Raw genomic sequence first — 25,777 nt, 5'->3', positions numbered from 1 at the left:
ACAGCAATCAAGTAGAAACCTCAGGTTCCACATTAACACCCTGCTATTTGCACTGCTACATTCAGTCAATTGCTAGAACTATTTAGGGTTCTCTCCAGCTGGCCAATGGAAGTGGGTAAAAAAGTCACTCAGCCATCACTATGAATAAACCTTTATTATCAAAGTATAACATGTATACAATGAGATTGGCTGAACCTCCCTCCGTGCCCCCCCACAACTCACAGTGACTACAAACCCACCAACTTATTACACCCTGTGAGCTAATTGCATAGCGTGCCGGCCTCACGAGTCTATCATGCGTAAAGTTATGTCCTGTTCAAGAGCCTGACAGCCCATGGATAGAAGCTGTTCTTCAGCCTGTTGGTACGGCTGGCTATATTTCTATATCTCCTACCTGATAGTAGGAGAGTAAAGAGGTACCAACCAGGGTATGAGTCATCCTGAGAATTTTCCTCACTTTTCTAAGGCAACAGGCCCTGGCGATGTCATCCAGTGGTGTCAGGGAATAGCCCACAATGTTTGGTGCCGTGCTCACTACCCTCTGTAATACCTTCCTGTCCAGGCTGTCAAGCCAGCATACCAAACCACGATACAGTGTGTGAAGACGCTTTCAATAGTAGACTGCTAGAAGAAGGTCATGAGCCGTTGCTCTACCCTGTTCTTCCGCAAGACCCTGAGGAAGTGGAGTCTCTGTTAGCCTTTCTGGCCACCTGGGCTGTATTAATTTTCCAGGTAAGATCTTCACAGAGGTAGACTCCCAGGAATTTAAAGGAGGAAACTCTCTCCTCACAGCCCCTTCGATGTAAAGTGGGGCAGGTTGCTCACTTTTCCTCCAGAAGTCTAACACCAGCTCCTTTGTCTTGCCGATGTTCAGGTGCAAGTTGTTCTCTAGACATTCATTTATAACATAAAATGTGAAAATACAAAAGCAGTTTTGTAGTTTACAAGGTCAGAATGTTGCCCCCAACAATCTGGTTCCTCATTTTACTGACATTGGAAGGATGGAAGGCTGAGTCAACCTTGAGACCCGTCAGGATTGAACTCCAGGCTGTGAGGAGAGTTTGCCTGCAATACTGCATTTTAACCACTTCACCACCAGGGCTTGAAAGCTGTATTTGTATATGGTACAAATAAAGAAAAAGAAGGATATTTGCCTTCTTATATAGCATCAACAAACAATATTATCAAGAGAGATTGCTGAACCTGACAAAAAAAATTATATTTATTTTGAGATAGAAAGAAATTCCTTGAGAAGGACTGCCAAGGGCCACTCTGGAGTTCATGGCTAATTTCATGTAAAACTAAGTCAGTAGCTCAGGCTGCTTACTCATTGATTATAACAAGGTTCAACCTAGTAACCCATTCTGGGTATGTATTCTCTTGAGGGAAAGAAGTTGTGGGTCACAAATTGGCATAAGTAAGGCAAGAGTCCTAAGTTTAAAACTAAAAGCAAAGGGAGATATCACATCTAGACTCACCTTTTCAGTCTTCACATGTTTTATTCATTTAAATATATTCATCTACTCAAATTCATGCAAGTCATATCTCCCTGATTCCCATAGGGATTTTTTTTCATTCCCTACACTTCTCATTCTCTCTCTCTCTCTCTCTCTCCCTCCCTTCCTCCCTCCCCCCCCTCTCAGAAAGCGGCATCTTTATCCTTTGGCTGTTCAATTAGCAAATATTCACAGTATTTAATCCCAGTGTCCATTTAAAGTACACCAAACAATTGGATGAAGAGGAAGCAGTTTTAGAGAAAAGAGATACTAATGAGTTGGCATATTCCACAGTGGTAGCTTCTGTAAGAATTTATTTTCAGGAAGTCCTTATTCTTCAACTTTCAGCTAGGCCAGAGGTGTCAAGCTCAATTTCATTGAGGGCCGCATCAGCATTGCAGTTGCCTTCGGGGGGCCGGGTAGGTGTGGCCAGGGTGGGTGCGGCCTACTGGGTGGGTGTGGATGGAGTGGGTGTGGCCTACTGGGTGGGCGTGGCCAGCTCTAATCATTCACGTCAAAAGTGCCTGTGGGGGCCTGGGCAGGAGGGGGACAGATCTAAGGGTCTCTGGCAGAAAGGGGTGGGACCAGGGCAGAGCCCATCAAGCCGGATATGTGAAGTAGGCGAGGGCCATTTGCTGGCCACTTCTAGGCGATGGTGCATTTCTTCATTCCTCACAAAGGTGACACCTTCCCAGCATGCACCCAGGGGGTGGGGCTGACATGGCAGGGGCTGGTTCCTCGCTGTTTCCAGATGGCCTTGTGGAGATAAGACTGAATGTGTTTCAGCATAGATGGCCGCCACAAAATTGTACATTGGCTCCCGGCCAGCCTGAGCCAGGGCCAAGGCAGTGGGGGCTGTTCCCTCACTGTTTCCAGGATGGCTTCGCGGGCCACATGAAACCACTTCGCGGGCCGCATCCGGCCCCCAGGCCTTGTGTTTGACTGAGCTAGGCAAATGGGTTTATTTTCGATATTGATTTTTTACAGTAAAATATTCTGAGGAATATTTCTCCAGTACATTCTCCCAAATGACCCTGAATTATCTCCAGGAGCATTATTTGTTCTGAACTGGGCAGTCATTCCTGTGTTATAATTACTTTATAATTGATTAAAATTTGTGTTAAGAGGAATTGTCAGCATGGACCACTGACCTACAGTAATCTGGTTGCAGTGACTATTTGGAAAATTCTAAATTTGAAAGGAATTCTTTCTATTTCATCATTTCATCACACAAAGAAGAAAATGACAGCAGTTCTTCTGAGGTCAAAGATACATAAATAGCTTATTTTCAGATAGCTGGGGAGTTGTTGTTTTTTCAAGAGAAATGATGCAGAAAGTAATTCTTCCAGGACACAATGATTAATGAATGTCTAAGTGCTCAGGTTTGAATATTGATGTATTATGAGTTTTTCTTAGTTTCTTTTCATTGCAAATTTTATATGTTAGTTAATGAAAAAATCTTCATAAGAAGAGAAATAGTTTATTAACCAAATGTATTTACACTTCAGTTTCCTGAAAAAATGAGTGGGTGTTTTTATTAAAATGGTGTGATCTCACAGCTTCTACACAAAATGCCACTATGTGCATATCTAAATTATTTACAATTACAAAATGAACATATTTGAAATATTACTTAATTGCTTTTTAGAAAAAGAAGTACCCTTTTGCCATTTGAATTACAACAGAGCACACATTTTAGTATTCTGTTCACTTAATGAATATTTCATTTCATTCTGATTATCTTAATGACAATCTAAATCATGAAATGAGCCCCAACTGAGGAAAGATTGTTTACCAATAAATGTGTGTGTGTGCAAGGGTAAATAAAAACTACAGAAAAGGGCACAAAACACCAGAATGAATGGGGCTTGAGAAACCTTTGTGATTGATAGGGCCTTGAAGCACTCTATCTATAGGTAGAAATATGCTTAGAAATGTGTGACGAGTGTTCATATAGCATCCCTCTGTGGGTCTCTAAATCAGCAACATCTTTTCTCAGGATTATGTGGCTGACTGCCATACAATTCCAGGAAAAGATGCATTTGATTAAAGGAGTTGTAGGCAAATGCTCTGTATGTGTCCTCAGATGATCAAAAAAACCTTTTCATTTTTGAATTCAAGACACTGCATAACCCTCATAAACATGTCGCATAAATATTTCAATTTTTTAAAAAATATATTTTATTAATGTACCATTTTAAGAAGCAGATAATTATATAGCAGTCTCTTAATTTTATATTTATCAATTTGATACCTATGGAAGCCTTTGCTATCCAGAGGACATGCTTATTAAGAATAAGCCCCATACATTCCATTATTAAGATACATGAGGTCTTTCAATTAGTATAAACAGAGGCTAAATGGAGCAAGCTCTCATAAAGGGAAAGATCAGGAAGTCTCTATAGATTACAGAAAATTATTTCCTATTAAGACCCACTGGCTATGCACAGTATGAAGTAGTGTTAAGCCTCTGAAGGCAAACGTAGATATACTAAATGTATTGGGTATAATACTGTTATTGCTTTTGGGAATACTCATCGTCTGGTGACGCTAGCATTTATTTCATCAAGTGGAATTCCTACACTCAGTTATTCTTCCAAATTATGGAGGGAAATAACCCACCCTCCTCAGGGTCTAAGGATCTAGAAATACATGAGGTATATAAGAGTAAAAGCTAATGTGTGTTTTTCTCTTTCCCCTCTAAAAATACTTTTCTCGAGACTGCATTGTCACTGTATTTTAGTATTGCGGAAACATTCATTTAGGCTAAGCATTATGGATCACTCAGAGTACACTTTTTGTTACCTGCAGAAAACATTTTAATTGAGTACAACTGCTGTCATTTCATGTTAAAAATAGCCAGCTTTTTTCATACTGAAATCTTTCATGAATTTGCACGGATTCTTACAGAGCATTTTCTACAAGATTGGTTATCACAGCTGCTACAATGAAAGAAAAGAAAAACATAGACACTGACTTCCTCAGTAACTGTACTATGTACTGTCAAGTACTTTGATAAGATACGAAAGGCACATGGCTATAAATGACCAGCGTCTCTTTTAATGCTTTTGAAAGAGAACAACTAAAGGCTATCAAAGTGGAGGCACTGTCAATATCCATCAAAGAATACACTACCTCAGTGACTATATTCATATTATCAATGAATGATTTTATTAGATTTAATGGCTACCCAACTCCATTAAGACTGAACAGCTTATAATATTAAAAATAATGAAACAGCAAAATGATTTTATAAGATCCATATTTAGGGAAAATTCCTCTTTTTGTTGGTTTCACTCCCTATCTTTTGCACATCTTTCCTTTTTCTGTTCTATATTTCTGGGGAAATTCTTTTTGATCAATTTCTAAATAATTTAACTGTTTTAAAGCCAGGCAATCTGGTATATATTCTACAGCAGTGTTTCTCAACTTTGGCAACTTGAAGAGATATGGACTTCAATTCCCAGAATTCCCCAGGTTGCTGGCTGGGGTATTCTGGGAGTTGAAGTCCACACCTCTTCAAGTTGCCAAAGCTGAGAAATACTGTTCTACAGGGTTTGACTAATAACTCTGCCACTGGCTCTTTTGGAGTTTGGGCTGATGAAGATTGAAATCCAAAATGTCTATAGGACACTGGATTGTTAATGTCCACTTGCATCTACAGGGATAGAAAGAGCATGTCACTTGCACAGTGATATTATCACCATGGCATCATAATGCCAAGGACACAAATTATACAATTATACAATTTGTGTCATTTACAGAATGAGCTCATTACAGACAGACTTTACATCATCGTGATGTGCCAGACTTGCCCTGAGTTTAAGCTTGTTTTAGAGCTTTGTGTATCATTTATAATCTTTCACCTAGTCACTGAAATATTTCTTTATTTATTTTATTAATTGACTCACATGCTTTGCATTGTGGTAATTTTTTTTGCAATAATTCTATTGTTTGTAATGCTAGGAATGACTCTCGAAAGACATATACAAGATTCTGGTGTTATACCTTGACAAAGTAGCATTGCTAGGATTCTTCTGGTCTCTGTTTCCTCAGCTGGCCTACCTTGAAAGGCTGACATCAATTCTGAAAAGCTGCCACAGGTTTGCTCTATTCTTTCTTATACTAAATGAAATCATGGTGAGTTTATGGTGAATTGCTTTCTCATATATTCCATTTTCCAGGACTGAGTTCTCATTTCCCCCCTCCCATAACCATTCCTTAACCATTAATCCATTCCTTCATCAGAGTTATTTTTATTCCACATCCCTTTTTACCATCTTAATTTTTCTCACTCTCCCTCTTGTAGACACTTCCCCCCCCCCCAGTGCACGGCTTATATATGGCTTGGAATTAAACTTGTCTTTTCAACTTTGGCACACTCCAAATTCCACATTGGAATTGTCTGTGCTGACTGAAGAACTCTGGGAAATGAGTAGGAGGATTCAAAAGTAAATTTGGTTTCCTTCAAATCCTAAAACATTTCAGAATAGTGCTATTGTGCACAGCTTTGCATTAGTACCATCGAATTAGAAAAAGTGTTAACCACCAGTATATTTTACAGCCATATAGTTTAATCATAAAAATGAGTTAATGGTGGAATCTGTTGCTTATTTATGGCCTTTTGATTTTAATACAATCAAAACTGAAGAAAATTGCATCTGCTGTACAATCTGATGGTGTTTGTTGAGGCAAAACCATTGGAAATTTAAATTGTTAGTTGTCTTAGAAATCAGAGAAATCAAATTTCTTATCTATCAAACACTTTGGATTCCTTTTCTTAAGTATGAGTCATTATGACTTATTTTAAATAGATGGGTCCTTCAAAGCCTGCAAGAGGTGACTGCCTTAGCACAAAAACATGCCTGGAGACACATTATTCAGAAGCTGTGCTGTTGATCATGCTGCTGTCATTCATCCCTACAACCAGCTTCTAGAAGTGAACCTGAATTTCTCCCTTGAAAATTTAATCTGATGAAAAAAAAATGTTTTCTTGTGGTACAGTATGGTTTAGATCAGACATGTCAAACCCACGATGTCACATGACATCGTGAGACATATTGGGACAGTTTTGCCATTGCCATCAATGGGGTGGGCGCAGCTTCCAGATGACGCATCCGGTCTATGGGCCGGCAGTTTGACACCCCTGGTTTAGATGATTTTGAAACAATGACATTTATTACCAGAGTATATATTTGGCATGAAAGTATAAAAAGTATAGAATTTTATTATGAATTTTATTATTCTCATACTAATAATTACCTTAATCTAAATCCAAAGGTTATCTTTTTTCTGATTGAGGAAGGAAATAGGTTTTTATATTTATACAAGGATTTGAATAAGTTCAAAAGGGCTTTGGCAACTTGTGAAGCCTTAAAGGAGCTTGAACATTTGGTGACTTCCTTGTTGTGTTCATGTAGAGCAGTGGTGGTGAACCTATGGCACGGGTGCCAGAGGCGGCACTCAGAGCTCTCTCTGTGGGCACGCGCACCGTTGCCCCAGTCCTAGGCCTTCAGCTAGGTTTTAGAAAACATTTTCACTTTAGGCCTCCGCTGCCGTTTGCAAAAAAAAAAAAAAGTTTCAATCAGTCAGTTTCAACTTCTTGCAGAAAAAAAAAAGATCTTGCAAAGTTGGAATTGAGTAATTGAACTTTTTAGTCCCACCCAGTCTGCCGTTACCACCACGGCCATGCCCATCCAATGGGCCACACCCATCCAATGGGCCACACCCACCCAGCACTTGACAATGCATAAGTTGGTTTTGTTTTTATTTATTTATTTATGAGACTTATATACCGCTTTAAATGCAAGCACTCTCTAAGCAGTGCACACCAGTAAGCAATATATATATATATATATATATATATATATATATATATATATATATATATATATATATATATATATATATATTACATTGCCCCCAACAATCTGGGTCCTCATTTTACCTACCCCGGAAGGATGGAAGGCTGAGTCAACCTTGAGCCGGTGAGATTTGAACCGCTGACCTGCTGAACACAGTCAGCTAAAGTGGCCTGCAGTACTGCACCCTAACTGCTGCGCCACCTCAGCTCTTGCAGTTTGGGCACTCAGTCTCTAAAAGGTTCGCCATCACTGATGTAGAGTTAGTTTTCAATTAACTCAACAAAGCTTACTTTTGAATTGAAATGTATAGAATTGTTTTGTTAAAATGTATATGCTGCAAGCCATAACTTCTTTATTCCCCTGATTCGGGTACTTTGTTCTTTGCATTAATTAAAACAATGGAAAATCTGGTGTTAAAAAAATAACAATCCTATAAAGCTTTGGTGGCAATTTTCTTAATCTGAAAGAGCAGATTTGGTTGAACAATAAATTATATCCAATAAATATGTGCTGCTGTTAAAGTTGTGAAATAGTGCTCTAATGCCTTTTTTTCTGCAACAGATTAATAGGATCTAATTTTGAAAGTTGCACTTGGAAAGAGGACAGTAAACAATACACTGAAAATGAGAAACAAGTATAACTCGCTTACTTTCCCAGGTTGAAACGTAAGTCACATTTATTAAAATATGTTAAAGATAGACACTTTTTAAAGGGAAGTTCAACACTGATTTTTTGGTTATGGAATTTAGCTAAATCCAAGTATTTAAAGTTCAGAAAAGTCTTGTTGATCTAAAAAATTTGCAGATTCTAAAAAGCACTTAGAGAGATGTCTTGATACTTCTAATCTTTATGCATTTCCACAAAATAAACACATCAGTTGATTTGGAATAAACTTATTCAGTTGGCAGTAAAGTACAAAATAAGAAGCAAAAATTCTCTAGTGCATTAAGGAAATTCATGATCAATCCCTCAGGCCTCTCATTGTTTAAAAAGCACTGCTAAATACCCTAGCATGCAGTACTACTACTGGGAAATTTGCAGCTCACCTTGCAGAACAGAAAATCCATTGATGTTCTTGGGTATCAACAGTGCCATATCCTTAAGACCATTAAAGTTGATAAATGAAGCTAACAACCATTTCCTAGATATATGCGGGCCAGCAAGAGTTTCTTCTAGATCCTTTATTATTGTTACTTTGTTGTTTCAATTTTATAATGTTTATTCATATTTATATATTTTGTCTGCTACTCTTGTAATAGAAAAATGTGATTAAAAAGGTATGAAATACACAAATTTCAACTCTTTAATATTACATGTTTAATGAGGCAGAGGTGCCTGGTTACTTTTCTAAATGAGCCAATACATTAACTCAAGAGGTTTATGAATTATATAGTGATGTTTCAGTCATGAGGTAATGAGGTAAGGTTCTAAAGGCAAAAATGGCATTTACAGATTATGCCTGATAAATACAACTGAGTCTGGGACCATGCCAGTGATGACTTTCAAAATTGGTAGAATTGGCTTGTACAAAGGAATCAATAACCAGATGATGATGATAATCTTTTATAGCACAGGCCATCCTGAGAACGAGAATAAAGGACTTTTTTATCCACACACCAACAATACATCTTGTATTTGATTTCATTAATTTGTTGATTTGATTAAATATCTGTGCAACTATATCATCAATACCAAAGATGTACCTTATAAATCTTTTGTTTTGTTTTTGTTACTAAGTTTTTAATTCAATATTGCAAATTTAATCTTTAACATTGGGCTAACCCCTAAACCACAGAAACAAAAGAAGGAAATAGGGCCAATCGGGAGCAGAGTAGGAAGGTCACCTTACCTATTGTTAGATTAGTCTTTTGCTACATTTGCTACAGCATTCAACTTATTCATTTGTAGTACGTTTCACAATTAATTAATTATCACATTTATATTGCCACCTATCTCACACAACACAACTATTTTCATGTGTTTCAATTTTAAAGGACTTAAAAATTGGAAATGGCCCAAAGGACCTTCAAGGAATAAATATTACTCTGAAGTGATGGGAATAACTGTGAATTTAATTTAGTATAAAGTCCCGCCAGCATGGTCAATTGAGATTAAAAAATATAAAATGCTTCAACATAAAATTAAAATTGATGATCTAATGCACATTTGCCCCACATAACCACTTAATATGGTAGGACTTTCTTTCATGTAAATATACATATTGACTGTTTATCCTTACTCCACCATTTTATGCTCAGAGATTATGCTCACCATTGCAAGAAATGGGGAAAGGACTTGAGAATATGCACATAGAGAGGAATAAAGGCAGATAAGTCTTAAGCCTTTTGTACGTCAGGAGATATTACAATCATATCAAATGTGTGGGTTCAGGAATGACTTTACTTCTGTGTCCATGTAGTAACTGACATCTAAACTGCCTGTATTTTTCTATGTTGTATAATAGAAAATTGGAACCGAATTTATCCTGTGTCGTAGCTATACAGCATGAACCTATTTTTGCCTTGTGTGGATGATCGTAAAAATTTTAAACATGGACAAATTGTATTGATTTTTCTTCTTTGTAATTAAAGTAAAGAATGCCTCTTGCTATACCACTTTTAATGTTTATGATTTCAAGCATGATAACTTTAGATAAGAGAGTGTCACTATTTCACTTGAAATTATTCATCAGTTATGAATAATATGTCTCATTCATTAAAGAGAACAGTTTTCAAAAACTCTACATATTTCAAATGCTTTCCTTATGGATATTTTACAACATATATATCTACAGATTTATTTAACATTTCTGGGATCTCCTTGGCCAATGCAATACTGGCTAATGAAAACATTTATACAAAAAAAGTGCACAAAATGTGAATTTTGAACCCATGGAAATGAAATGTGCCTTAGTCAGAGGGCAATGATGGTCCTGGATCACCTTCTCTCTCTTGTCATTTAGTCCTTTTAAATTACTGTCAAGTCAAAAGAATGGCAATCCAACCGAACCTTATCAAGAACACATATTTGGGTCCATTGAGTCGTGCTGAAGAAAAAGGTGCAACAATAAACAACTCCCTGTGCATTTGCCGTTCATAGTTATGGGCAGAAAAGCCCTTGACATTTGTTGCTTTGGTATTAAATAGCAATTATAAAAGCTTTTAGAAATAAAGCAATACATGATGAGGAAGGGGCTGGAAATCCTACAAGGCTTGGATTTCTTGTCCATTGAAATCCGTCTCATTCTTAGTCATAAATAAATAATCTCTTCCCTGGTTTCGCTTCCATGCCAGGATCAATATCTCTTAACATCTTACTTATTTTATTACTGCTCTTGGTTTTCTGAGACTGATTGAAAGTTGCTCAGAGGAAATCTTTGGTTTTGCTTAAGTGTCCGTGACATTTAATCATGACTTTCCTTGCAGTTTAATTCCAACCAGTCAATCAGTTAATCCACTTCAATTGATTCTGTGCTCTCTGTTATTGGCTTGCACTCATTGGGCATCCTCTGGTGTCGACTCAGCTGGGTGGCTTGGGTGAAGCTCCTCTCGCACCTCTCGCACCTGGGAAAGGCAAGAGAGAAAATTGAGAGTGGGAAGCTGCTCCTGGGGGGCAGGGGGCTTCGTCTTATCATGCCTAATCAGAACAGACACTCAAAAGTGGCTTCAGATTTTACTGGCTCAAGAGGTTTAATTGGTGGCTACTTCCAAGGCCTTGATGCCTATGATGGGACAAGGCCTGTCTGATTCAGAACAAGGGAATCTGTCAATAGATAGGGGAAGGTGATTTCTCTAGAGAGGCCTGTCCTACTGTAGCTCTGATCACTGTCAGTTCAAATAGATAAAGAACAAAAAGAGATTTTTAGGAGTGAGCCATCAAAGAAGCAGCTTGTCTGCAGTTTTCTGCTCTGTAATCCCTCAGAGAAATTGATGACAAATAGAATTTCACCTCCTGCTAATTTAAAATCAGGAATCTTACCTATTGGAACAATCATGAAACTGGGAAACAATAATCACTTTCTGTATTTCTCTGAAATTACTGTTTAGCCAGTGTGATACAAAGTGTCATTGTGATTAAAAAGAGACTTTTAAAAATATTATTATGGAATCAGTATATTGCTGAAATGATCAGACAGAAACCCCCAAATTTCAACACTGCGTGTCCCATTGCCATTTCTCCTCATAGATTTAAATGATATGACAAGACAATGAATATATTTAAGATGCAGGCTTTCTGTGTGAACATCCAAGGGATGTGCATAATTCAAACAGAAACAACTTCATCTCTTTCAGATAAGAATTAATTTTCCAAACTTTGGCCTTCAATAACTTGACTTAATATTCAGCATAGGATGTTTAACACTTGAGCAATCTATGAGATGTAAATATTCTTTTCAATAACTTTCATCTGAGCAAGTATCCTGCTACCAAATGCCCTCTCGATAAACAAACTCTTACAATTTTACTCCCAGGTTTACAGCCCAAAAAAAAAAAAAAAAACTAGCAAGAAATCTGTTCTAGATCACTTAGTCCAATTAGATGCTCTCCAGATATGTTAAACTACATGCTGGCTGTGGAATTAAGCATAAGATTCAAGCCAGTAAAGCTGTCACAGATAGATTGTATTGGAATGAATAAAGCCTGCATAAGAATTTCTTGAGCACATTAATTTAAATTGAGTTGACAAAGGAGATATTTGTGAATTACAAACTACAGTTTTAACATAATGTTGATAGAATCATATGTAATAATTAATTAACAATGATTTAAGAAGCCTGCTCATAATCCAAGATATCCTTACATAAAAAATATCCAAATGAAATAAAAGGAGACACTGTTTATGTGCATCTTTCTATTGTAAACATTATATATATATAATGAATTAGTTCATTATGAATATATCAAGAACTGTTTATTTATAATTTATAAATTTATAATTTCAGGATGATATAAAGTGTGTGTCATTTAAAAAAAAAGAAAATTATGGCTTGAGAAACCTATGGCCTGAAGGTTACAAATTCATTCATCTTATCTCTACTCCAGTCTAACATGTCAAGATCTTTAAGTTATGTTTCTTTGATTGTTTCTCTTAGAATATTTTAGCAGCCTGTTCTACTGTTAAAAACTGCACCGTGATCTTGACAAATGTAAAATGTCAGGTCTAATGTATCAGACTTATCAGCTCAATGAAAATAACTCAGAACTATTGATCACCTAATGATTTCTGGTGTATTCATTAATGTCTATGTGCAGATCTTCCTCTCTCCAGAGTTCCTGAAATGCTGATGACACATTAGTGTGTTGCTGATTGTTTATTAGAAAACTGATTAGTTACTGGATTAGTGTGTCAGAATGTACTACCTTTCATTGCTTGATAAACTTACAAATTATGAATTTGTTTTTCCTTATGAGCACCTTGAAATCAATTCATTTTTAGACTTAGTTTCTATAGTACATTGCAGTGATCTCTACTTAGATTTGATTTTTTTTCTCTTTTCTATATCAACAAAGCTACAAATATGATATATATTTCATATGTATGTGTATAACTGTCTGTCTTCCTGTCTGTCATATATCTACTCCCAAGTCAGTGCTGACTTTTAGTTATTGCCTGGACAAATCTCTCCAGCTTTCTTAACAAGATATTTTAAATTTGCTATTGCCTTCTTCTAAGGCAGGCATGTTAAACTGCCAGCCCACGAGCCGGATGCATAACACCGAAACTGCGCCCACCCCATTGCCGGCAATGGGGACACGGTTGTGATACGTCGTGCGATGTCACGTGGCGTTGCGAGTTTGACATACCTGTTCTAAGGGCAGAGAGTGATTTGTTTAATGTTATCCAGCTAGTTTCATCAGGTTTCCATACCTTAACCATTACATCATACTGGTTCTCACCTTGTCACTACTGAAGCATATTATAAATCAAAGGCACAAGTGAAAACAGAAAACTTATGAAATGAGGACCAAATTCTCCTGGATCATGAAGTAAAATTTGCTCCTATATTAGTAATACTATACTAAAGTTACTTCAAGTAATTTCCATATGGCATTCATAAAATATCCAAATTTAAAAAGCATGACCATAAGTCTAAGTACAAAATAAGTATTTACTGAAACAAGATAAAATAACACTTGGGAGATTTAGGATTATTCATGATGCATCAAATAAATAAATAAATCCTCCATACAGCTAATATTCATGGTGACCATTCTACACCTGTAATATAGCCAGTAGTTGAATCATTTTTTCTCCTGTCCAAATGTATATTTTCATTTGTGTTTTATGATATAATATATAATGGTATGTATATTTATACTTAGACACATAAACACATACACTGGAAATATATAACTTTTGAAAAGGTACAACAACACACTATTGAACTAAATTATTCCAATGTATTATTTCATACATTATAAATTCTTACATAGATATGCTATTCTGTAAATTATAATGCAATATATCTGTTGAGTAAAGATGTTGGTCTTACACAAAACACTATTATCATTTCAATATCCATTAAAATTGGATTTCAAATTGCTTTTTCATTACATAAATCTCTTAATATTAACTGAAATAAGGATATCAAATAATGGTAAATTCTTTATGTAAAAATCAGTTAAAGAATAAAACATATAAAATTAACATGATTCTCATGTATCTAATAGAATAGGTTCCTAAGCATTTATTTCATGGATGGAACTGAACTGAAACCACTGTGTGTAGGTTAATTCAGATATTTTGGGAAATAGAAAAGAGAAAGAAAATATAAAGGGAAAAAAATAGGACTGGCTCTTTGTGGTGCAAATTGTAGATTTATTGAAAACATGACAAAAACAGAATGTTATAGGGATGGAAATTAAATGGAGTCAACAAGGTTACATATAAGTAACATCTTAACATTAAAAGAAATCTATTTTCCATTTTGACCTGGAAGCCTGTACAATTAATTACTAAAATCTATTTACACAGCAACTACATAAAATCAATCTGAACTGCTAGTTTTTGGCTTCTCTTTCCATTGGCTGTTTTAATTCTTTGTAATGGTTCAGTAGCCACCATTTGTTGACACGGCACTTTTGTGTCATTCTAGACCGAAGCCAAACACTGATTGAGTTGGATTTTGGAAAACATAGCACTCGCGTCCTTCTCTTCATACTCTGGGCATTCAACTCAGCTCTTTCCTAGAGCTGAGAAAAAGTGACAAGCCCAAGGCCCACATTTGTGCCTAAGGCAAAACTAGAACTCATGGTCTCCTGGTTTCTAGCCTGATGCTTTAACTAGAACGCTAACTGGTTATCCCATAATTAGTAGCAGAATCAATTACAAGCTTATTGATAATTTTTTTAAAAAATATGTTCTTTCAAACTTATTTGATTTATCTGAACTACTTAAAATATAAACAATCAACAACAAACCTTGTTTTCATATGCATCTCAAACCTAGGATGTCCATCTCAAACACATCTTGCAAAGCAACTAAATCTCAACATGGAATTCAATTCAGCTTTAGTGATGATAAAGTGGAGGAAGGCAGACTCACTAAACCTTTTCTGCTGCTTTTATTTTTTTCATATTGATAGCTGCTCTGTCTTGATTAGTTTTGGGAGGTAATGTAGTAAAAGTTCATGAGGGGAACACTTGAACCAGAATGAGTTAGATTCCATTGATTGGTCTATGAATATTGTTGAATTACAACTTTTATCAATCATGTTGAGCATCACTGTAGGTCAAACCTAATATAATTTGTAGTTCAGTATCCACAAGCCATGTTTTCCACTCCCCAATTACACTCTGAAATATTACTTGTACTTAAAATTGCTACATATTACAACAATATAAAATAATATAATCATACACTTGTGTATTTTTTTCCTATTTAAAATACTTCTGTCTTAAAGTATGCAATCACTATTGCTTTGATGCTCACTAATTGTTCCCCACTTAATGTTCTTCCATGTATCATATATGACATATGCCTGAAAAACTCTTATTTATTTTGGCATTCTTAGATACTATTACTGGAGAGATTGTTACTGAAAACTTTTTTTAAAAAAAACAACCACCATTTTCTAGTGAAATTACAAGATTATGTAGCTGAGATATAGATAGTCAAAGGAGGCAGAGGTAGAAATAAAAATATGAAGATATACTATCATAATCCTTACGGACTCAGCTAATGACTCCTGTCCATGTCTCTTTCTTCTAAACAAATGCCACTGAAATAAAGAAGGAGCACAGCCAGGTTCACGTGTCTGTTTAGTATTCAGAACTGAATTCAAAAAGGACATCTCTGAAAGGGTGAAATCTAAATTTGGTTTATCCTAGTGTTCTAATTCCCTTCCTGCTCAACTGAGTCTTTGATTACTTACTTAAAGGGTTTCTCCCCTGTATGTGTCCGGATATGATTGTTGAGTGTAGTAGCACCAGCAAAGGCACGACCGCAATAGCCACACTTGAAAGGTCTGTCACTGGAGTGAGTGACTACGTGGTTCCGGAGCTCTGAAGGTTGGGAGAAGGATTGGGAGCAGTGTCCACACTGATAGGGCCTGCAGAAAATAAGAAACACCCAATGTGATCACTACTTGTTTTGTTTTTAAACTGCAGCACATGGAAAATCATATGGGTGGTGCCGCCAAGCTTTGATTGCTTACTTTAAAAGGGAATTTAATAGTGAACTTTCTTAAAATTTGAAATGTTCTTCTCATCTTTCCTATTGATGGTTTCCACAACTGATAAATATCATATCCTATAACCCAGGGGTCCTCAACCTTGGCAATTTTAAGACTTGTGGACTTCAACTCCCAGAATTCCTTAGCCAGCTTTGCTTTGCTGGCTGAAGAATTCTGGGAATTGAAGTCCACAAGCCTTAAAGTTGCCAAGGTTGAGGACTCCTGCTATAACCCCTAGCAAACATTGTCTGTAGCTACTGGTATGCTTGCTAGATATTGCCAAAGTCCAATACATTTGGGGGACATTAAGTTGTCTCTATAGTCTTTTTTTTAATAATAGGGAACCTCAGTTTCATAGAAGGTCTCGCCTTATATTTTCTCTCTTTTCCTCACAATAAAACATTGAGTATATTACCAGCTACAAACAATAGTATCTTTGATTCTTCTGAGAATGTGCAATATAGTTGTTATATTGCAAAGAATCCAACAAGATTGCTCCAATCATTTTTCTGTTTGAAATCTCTAAGACAGGTCATGCTTAATAAATCAGGGACTTGGAGATGGTGTGAGCCTGGAATTCAATCTTTCATTTAAAAGCTTGTACTGCTGAATATAATAACCCTTCTACACTAAGTATTATCAGTGCCTATGGAATCTAAATACAGCACCTATTTATTAATTCTAGAAGATTCTTAGAAAAACTTGAAGTTATTTAATATAGTGAAAGCTAGACTAGACATTCTTTGATTTTATTGTGCTACATGTAGTCTTGATTAGCTCCAATTTGTGTTCCTTATTCACTAGTGCCACCGTCACACAAAGAACCCACGTACATGGCTTGGATGTGTCATCAATAATACCAATGAATGTATACAAGTAGCTCCCTCCCCCTGCAGTCCTGTACTCAGTAGGTAAAAATGCCATTAAAACAAGGACAAAAAAGTCTGTTGCTTTGAACCTTATACATTAAAAATGTATTGGTGGGGTAGAGATCTTTTTAGATAGAGAAACATCTCAATAATATAAAGGTTGAAGCATACGTAGCTTGTTTTGCATGTGATTATGCCAATCATACGGGGGCGGAGATATATAAAAGCATGTTTACTTAAAATCCTATTAATATCCACAAAAGCAATGCAATGAAAATATAAATATTTTTACTTAAGTTCTCTGCAGACTGTAGTCCTAAAGGCAGAAATCCAGTTCAAGGTAATAATTAATATTTATGAAGACCTCCATGAATTGAAACCAACATATCTTATATTTTCCTGTCATCTCTAATCATGCGACTATCAAAAAAGATTTGCTTGGCAGCAAGAGAAAAACATGACACCTTGGTTCCAGAAGTTCAATGGGCCCATTCTTTCAGAGTTTGCTATTAATATGGAATCAATTAGTGGTGCTAAGATTTTTTTCCCCAATTTACATTCTCTTAAAATGTTTCTTTGTTTTAAAAGAACTTCAGGTTCTTTTAATTAGGAAGAAAAAATTATCATGAAAATAGTTCCTATTATGACAAATACCCATACCAAATTTTAGACACTTCGACTGAAGTTTCTAAAATAGATTTTGTGCAAATGGAAAAAGTGTGTTAATGAGAAACAATGATACTCTTTCCAGAATGGGATTGCACCTGAAGCCCTGGTTGAAGGAAGAGAATAGTCTAAAATGTACTGATATTTTCCTCAAAAGAAAATAGGCATCAAGCCAATCATCTAGTTAAAACAGTTCACTTTGTTATACAATCGTCATAGATGAAAGGCTAACAATTAGTAGAATGAATCCCAAAGATACTTTTTCATGACTTTCAGCTCTGAAGCATCTAGGATGAGAAGCGAAGCATCTTCAAAGAAAAACAAGGAAGTCCAGTTGCCTCATGAAAAAGCATCTTGGATAATTATGACATGGATGACTGAGAATCTCCATAGACATTTAGTACAATGAATAATAATAACTAAAGCTCTCTGTTCCCAAATCTTTTAACTAATTCCCAAAGTGCTCAGAATAAGAAAATAAAGAGTGATCTGATCATAAGAGTCACTCTTACTTGGAATACACCACTGAATCTAATCTTCTTTCTTCTCCTTCCCACCATAGTAATGCAGTTATGGGTTCCATATTGATGTAGCTCTATCAGGATAAGTGAAGCTTCAAGGTTAAAAAATAGGTTATACTGCTCTACTGCCCCAAATTATCCTATATATCTATGATTCAGGCTTTATCTAAGTGTGATGCTCAGCTCTGGTTAATAACTGTAAAGAACTTGACTTCCGGTTCCGGATCGCGGCGCTCACAGCTGCGCAAGGAGACTGCTCTCCTTGCCAGTGATTCTCCACTGCCGTTAGACCCTTAATCGGGTCGAAAAGCTGCCTTGGAGGGGCAGCTACTGCTGAGGAGGTCCTCATCATCTGTGGGAGAGTGGCAGCTTCTTCCATGGCCTGAGATTGCTCCTTTGGGCCGACGGTGGAAAGAACGGCCAGTAAAATGACCGTTCACCTTGCCGCTGTAACCAGAAGTCAGAAGAACATCTAAGCACAGGAACCACCGTGGCTGAGTCGGGTGAGACTTTTTTTCTCCCTCTCTTGGTTTTCTTTTCTTTTGTGCCTGTAAAAAGCACCTTTGAAATGATTTCCCTACTCTAATAAAGCGGCATTTGTGAGTGTGGGAAAAAGAAGCTTAAAAGGACTGAATTAATTTAAAGTGATTTTTTTTCTATTTTTATTTTTTTTTCTCTTTACTTTGAGGTCTTGGAAAAAATTTTAAATATTGAATCTGCTATTGGACTTGAATTTTCTTTTTTTCTGTGTTTCCTGATCTTGTTTATGAGATTCCTGGTCTCTGGGAGAAGATTTTACAATGTACTGAGGACACCTTGTGGAAAAAGTTAAAATTACAACTTTCTCTTTCTTCTTATGGTGAGATTGACCTTGATTTTTAGATTACCATAAAAGGAAAAACACAAAGAAAATTAACAGCTGTACTGTTGGGGGTGAACACTGATTGAATGTTCCTTGAACACAGCCTCTACTAAATGATACAGACTGTTTCTAATTATCTTTGAAATGGAGCAACCCTTGGTTCAACTTGACTATAAACCTATACTGGAAATCTTTACGAAGTTTGATGAAATATGTTTGCAAATAAAAAAATTTACCCTGGAAATAAAAAACAGAAATTCTGCTTTGAATTTACAAATCGACTTCCAGACTTTATCTGAGCACTCTATAGATCAAAAAACAACAGAAGCGGGATTAACTAAAGGTAAAGAAGACTCCATTCTACTTCATATGCATGTTGATGAGATCTCTGAGGAACTAAAAAGGACTGCAATTAAACCACTTACAACCCTAAAACCAACAGAAATGGACAGACAAACCCAACAAATTGAGAACTATGGTAGCTTGGATAAACAACTATCATCTACAAAGTTGGAGATAATTGAGCCTGCTATTCAACAGTTTCAAACGTGGAGATTTGAATTTTCGAAACAACAAGGGATTACTTATAAAGGAGCTAGGTCTCTAAAACAGAAAAGAGGACATCTCTGATCGATTCAAAGGATACTACAAGGCATAAAATGTGACTTGTTCATTGATATAGAGGCATTATTATGGAAACCTGTTTGGCATAAAAGGAAAGCTAGAATAAGATTTAAGAGTGTGACTTAAGGCTTCATGTAATGGGTTTAAAAGGCTTATTAGATATGGATTGATTTATGGCTTAAGACAGTTAAATAAGATGTTAGATTGAATAAAAATTAATTAAAGGTTTGAACTTAATAATAAGTTGTTTGTCTATGTATTAATATGTTTTGGATATAGTAATTTTGGGAGGAGGTTAAAGAAATTTGATACAGATATTGAGGGATTGATTGTTAGATTATAAAGTATAATAGAAATAGAAAGGTATTTTTTCTCTTTTCTTTTTTGTTTTGTTTTTTCTTCCTTATTCTTTTTTTTCATTTCTGATTTGAATTAATATCTTTTTTTATTAGAACTGATAGTCACTTTGTAATGGAAGAAAAATAAGAAAAAAGAAGAAATGATATTAATAAATATTTAATGAATATATTAAGGAAAAAGGTAATGGGGAGACTCCCGAAGTGTTAATTATGTATTTAGATTAGAAATATGGAATATAGTAGTTGAAATAGCTAAGCTTAACACAGGATTTGGATTTGTGGATTTATTTGGATGAAAGGTTATTGAGGATTGTTAGGATTGATTTACTTGTATTGAAATATATCAATTTGAATATAATATGTCATTAGAGGAAAAAGAGAGGGGTTTTTTAAATGATTTAATCTGAACTTTATGAGTATGACTCTGTTTTGTGGACAATTGTTTGCCCTGCCACCACGTTGTTTCTTAAGCACTTGTTTGTAAAATGAAAAAAACAATAAAACTTGTTTAAAAGAAAAAAAACAACTGTAAAGAACTTAAAGTAAGGTATTTAAAGAAAATTAAATACTTTGGATACGACTGAGATGCCATAATATACAATACATAAAGTTCTGTTGTGCCCTTCCTGGAGCACATCCAGGATGTTCTAATTCAGAGTTATACTTTATCCTCGTGCTTAAGTATAGAAAAGAATTTGTTCTACAACAACATTCAGGTAGCTCTTGATATCTAAAAAGGCTCCTCACTATTGTCTGCTGCCATCCCCAGTTTTCCACCATTATGTCCATCTTAAATGCTAGAGTTCCTTGAACACCCCAGTACTTACTTCTTACTTATCTTAAATATAAGAGCATGTACCAAAGGTGTTTTTTCAGGAGGCAACTGGACTTTCTTGTTTTTCTTTGAAGACATTTGCCTTCTCATCCAAGAAGCTTCTTCAGCTCTGACTGGATGGTGGGGAATGGAAGGATTATATTCCTTGAAGATTGCTGGTCATTTTCATTCTTTTAGAAAGTCATTGAAGCCACTGTTTATTTGTGTCCAAAGGGTCACCAAGAAGGGTGTGGAGCTTTCTTGGAACTACTAAAAGGACTGTGTTGTAGACTGGAGATAGATGATGTCTCTAAAAAAATGCTGTTGAAAAAGGCTATTCAATTTTGACATAGATGGCCTCTTTGACCCTTCTTTCAAACCAGCAGTCTTATCTATCCAAAATGTGCACTTTGCTGTCTTCAAAAGAGTGATCTTTGTCTTTTAAATGCAGATGGACGGCTAAATCTCAATAGAGGGGGAGGTATACAACATCATCTATCTCCAGTGTACAACACAGTCCTTTCAGCAGTTCCAAGAAGGCTCCACACTCATTCGCACTACTCAAGTGACCCTGAGGACACAGATAAACCTTCAAGTGGCCTCAGGCACTCTCTAAAAGAATGCAAATGACCAGTTGTCTGCAAGGAATATAAATCCTTGCATTCCCCACCATCCAGTCTGAGCTGTAGAAGCTTCTTGCATGAGAAGTGAAAGGTCTTCAAAGAAAAACAAGGAAGTCCAGTTGCCTCCTGAAAAAGCACCTTTGGGACAACTATGACTTGGATGATTGAGAATCTCCATAAACATCAGAGTATGTAACTGAAATACGTACATATTCTATTTTTTGCACTGCCTTCCCCATGTCATGTTTCAGAGTGTGCTGTACATGTATATGGATAGTGCTGTAGAAATCTAGATCATAACAATTTACAAATGTACCCTGTGTTTGCCTGTCAGTCTCAAAATGATGCACACAAAACAGACGATACAAAACATGGGTGCAATAAAAATTAAAGAAGTACAGAGAAAATATATTAAAAACTCAATATCCTTTAGACCTTTCATGGGACAATATGAATTACAAGAAAGTTCATTAGAGAAGAGGACACATGACAGCACCTTTCAAGTATCTGAAGGACTATCATATAAAAACCCTAGACCTGGAGTCAGATACAAATAGTTTTAAGTTATAGGTTGGTTTTCCACTGAACTTTACAAATCTTTTTCCAGTGGTAAGAATTATATAGTAAAAGAATTAAATGTTTAGAAAAAGATAAGCTCTTCCTTGCTGCAGGTGTTCAATTGGGCCTGATCTAGCAGATTTCATTATGACATGTGGGGTTGATTTAGAAGACCAATTAAAGGGGGTGTATAACACCTCTTCAATCGAAATAATGTTTTGCCTCAAAGAAGGCTCAGATAGCTATATTGCTGTTTCAAAGCTAGAATAAATATTACTTTATAGCTGCAGAAAAACCTGGGTTGTGTCTTCCTGTATATATCTTGGAAGTCATATTTCATAGTTATATTTTTTAAATTTTACTTTCCAAAATTAGAAAAAAGAATTCATTTGTTTTGCCTTTAGCTAGACAACTACAAATTGTAATTTCCTTTTGTTGAAAATGCTTTATGTTGCCAATGGAAACTTCAAAGCTTTAAGCATATTTACTCAACTGGCTGTTTTATTTATTTATATTTAGTTCTACCAACCTCTTTTTTAAAAAATAATAATAAGAATATATATATTTAGGTGCCCCAATAATTTTAGTCCTGAGGAACAAGCAGCTTAAGCTACAATTCGTAAAACCTTTTCTTTTAATGTTAATGTACACTGATGTCTTAACAGCATTTTGTTCTGAACAAATATATAGTGCTGAAGAGCTAAAACAAAAGAACAAAGGAAAGAGACAATGGTGACCAGGCATACAGAACAATTCAATTAAGTGTACAATAAAATGTTATCCCTCATTCTTCAGCTGGACTGCTTAATTGTGACTACTTGCATCGCTGATCACCAATACTATTATTTTACAGTGCTTCAGAGCCCTGATCACAGAATTTTTCTGCTTGATTAATAACCTAGCTTTGGTCAATAGTTCAATACTATATTATTTTAATTGCACTGTAAAATCTGTGATGTCTGTTCCATAACAAGTTTCAAATATAAAGTTCTATAGCTGTAAGATATCAGTTGAATTGAAATTATTTAGGGATTTTAATTTTCCCTATGTTAATAATAATCAGATTTCCAAACATTATTTGATCATTTCTTATGTAAATGCTTTCAGGAAGAGGGAAAAAAGAATTCATTTCTTTTCTACTGAACTACCAGAAAGAACTTTACTGTACCATAAAGAGCATTACCATAATGGTAATGCTACTAATAAATAAGATTTATGCATGCATAGATTAGATACAGATGATGATGATGATGATGATAGATAGATAGATAGATAGATAGATAGATAGATAGATAGATAGATAGATAGATATGATTTTTCAATTCCTTGTTCTAGTATCTATTTACAGGACGTTATTGCTCTTTGAAGTGGAAAGGTCTGAGGGCATTTCATTAGGACATACTGTATCTCTGAGCTCTTGAAATCCTAACTTTTGCTTGCCACTGGGATGAGCAAGTTCATTAAAAAATACATAATGTCTTTTAGTCCACTCACTTGTTTTGTTCTTTCTTTTACATAATTAATAAATGGAACCTTTATATATGTTTCTTTCTTCATTCTCCCTCCCCCCCCCCCTTGTCCTGACATTCAGACTTCATGCAATGTATATAACATTTTTGGATGTTGAAGGTTTGGAAGTAGGTGCCTTTCATACAAACTCAATGTACATAGATTTCAGGCTTCCAAAAAATCAGATATTTTACATTGCATTAATACTACATATTAAACTTGTTATATTCTAATGCTTACTTTTATGATTGGAAAGCAATTTCAGTTTTTGTTCAAAGGAACTATTCATTTTTATATAGAAAATGAAGCTGATAAATCAAACATATAAAAATCTACCAAAGATTAGATATTTCACTATAGTATATTCTTTTTTCTTGAAGCACTTAATAATAATAATCTGCTGTAATAAGATATTTTTAATATTAGATTCTTTGGGTAAAAAGATCAACCAAGATGTGCTGTAATCATCATGAATTGATTTTCTGAGAATGAGTGGGATCATTAACATTTATTAGCCCCTGGTTATCTATTTTTTAAACTGGTACCACAATGAACAAATAAGTCACTAAATAAAATCAATTAATCCCTTATTTTAAGGTGATTTTTTTTCTGCAAAATCAAATCATTCTATTAGAAACAATTGCAACTGAATACGAGATATACTAAGCCTTTAACATTTGTCAGCAAACCTGCAGATACTATACTTTCAAGACTATCATTTTTTATAGAAAAATGCATAATGACTGCTCAGTGATTTACTTAATAAATAATAATAATAATAATAATAATAATAGCAGTAGTAGTAGTAAAATTGGAAGGGACCTTGGAGGTCATCTAGTCCAACCCTCTGCTCAGGCAGGAAACCCTATACCATTTCGAACAAATGGCTGTCCAGTCTCTTCTTAAAAACTTCCAGTGTTGGAGCATTTACCACTTCTGGAGGCAGGTTGTTCCACTGATTAATTGTTCTCACTGTCAGTAAGTTTCTCCTTAGTTCTAGGTTGCTTCTCTCCTTGATTAGTTTCCACCCATTGCTTCTTGTCCTGCCTTCAGGTGCTTTGGAAAATAGCTTAATTCCCTCTTCTTTATGGCAGCCCCTGAGATATTGGAATACTGCTATCATGTCCCCCCTTGTCCTTCTCTTCGTTAAACTAGACATACCCAATTCTAGCAACCGTTCCTTATATGTTTTAGCCTCCAGTCCCCTAATCATCTTTGTTGCTCTTCTCTGTACTCTTTCTAGAGTCTCAACATCTTTTTTACATCGTGGTGACCAAAACTGGATGCAGTATTCCAAGTGTGGCCTTACCAAGGCATTGAAGAGTGGTATTAATACTTCACGTGATCTTGATTCTATCCCTCTGTTAATGCAGCCTAGCACTGTGTTGGCCTTTTTGGCAGCTGCAGCACACTGCTGGCTCATATTTAGGTGATTGTCTACTAGGACTCCGAGGTCCCTCTCACAGTTACTACTATTGAGCAAGGTACCACCTATACTATACCTTACATTTGATTCTTCTTGCCTAAATGTAGAACCTTACTTTTTTCACCATTGAATTTCATTTTGTTAGATAGTGCCCAGTGTTCAAGTCTGTCCAGATCTCTCTGTATCTTAAGCCTGTCTTCTGGAGTGTTGGCTATTCCTGCCAGCTTGGTGTCATGTGCAAATTTGATGAGTTCCCCATCTATCCCTTTGTCCAAATCGTTGATGAAGATGTTGAAGAGCACTGGGCCCAGAACAGAGTCCTGAGGCACCCCACTATACATTTCCCTCCATGTAGTAAGTAATTTTATGTAACAGAGGCTATATTATGATGAAATCACCTCATGAGATGAAGGGGAAAAATATTTTTGTCAAATAATATTTTGTCAAATATTCTGCTCATATTTGTTAAATCTAAGCTTTCGTGTAAAGTAGAAAAGATTATTGGCATAAGCAAGTAATATTCAGTTGTATCATAATGATATTAGACAGAAATACTTCACTTATTTAGAATACTAAACTACAAACTAATAATTCTACAAGCTTTTTAGAAGTAATTATGCAAGAAGAATTGAATGTTAAATTTAATTTATTATCAGTTTTTTGATTCTATAGTCAACATATACTCAGAGGAACAGATCCTGGTAAGATGTTCATTATTATTTTACATTCTCTTCAAAAATGTGATGGGAATAAGAAAGATAACCTACAGTGAATAAAGCTACTGTCATGGCTATTGCAGAAATGGGGTAGGGGATGGATAAAAGTTCTTTGGTGATAACATATGTAACTTGAAACATTTTAAATATATATTGCTAAATATTGAAGGGTTCTGTAACTGGAAGAAAAAGAAAT

General features: G+C 35.5%; 1 protein-coding gene across 3 annotated transcripts in view; it reads right to left on the bottom strand.

Annotated features, from left to right (window-relative positions):
• Positions 1-8,046: 8,046 nt before the first annotated feature.
• Positions 8,047-25,777, bottom strand: part of PRDM6 (PR/SET domain 6) — a 98,547-nt gene continuing 80,816 nt past the window's right edge. For 2 of the 3 annotated variants that reach the window (XM_039329860.1, XM_039329861.1), the window contains 2 exons: positions 15,735-15,911; positions 8,047-10,923 (listed from right to left, as the gene is read on the bottom strand). In XM_039329860.1, the coding sequence (XP_039185794.1) occupies positions 10,809-10,923; positions 15,735-15,911 (292 nt within the window). In that variant the 3' untranslated portion in view covers positions 8,047-10,808. The remainder of the gene's footprint in view (positions 10,924-15,734; positions 15,912-25,777) is intronic. The other variant, XM_039329862.1, reaches the window with a different exon arrangement.

Source organism: Crotalus tigris, unplaced genomic scaffold, assembly GCF_016545835.1.
Source record: "Crotalus tigris isolate CLP2741 ecotype Arizona unplaced genomic scaffold, ASM1654583v1 scf7180000024419.1143555, whole genome shotgun sequence".
NCBI classification, from domain to species: domain Eukaryota; kingdom Metazoa; phylum Chordata; class Lepidosauria; order Squamata; family Viperidae; genus Crotalus; species Crotalus tigris.
This window is presented reverse-complemented; position numbering and strand designations above follow the sequence as displayed.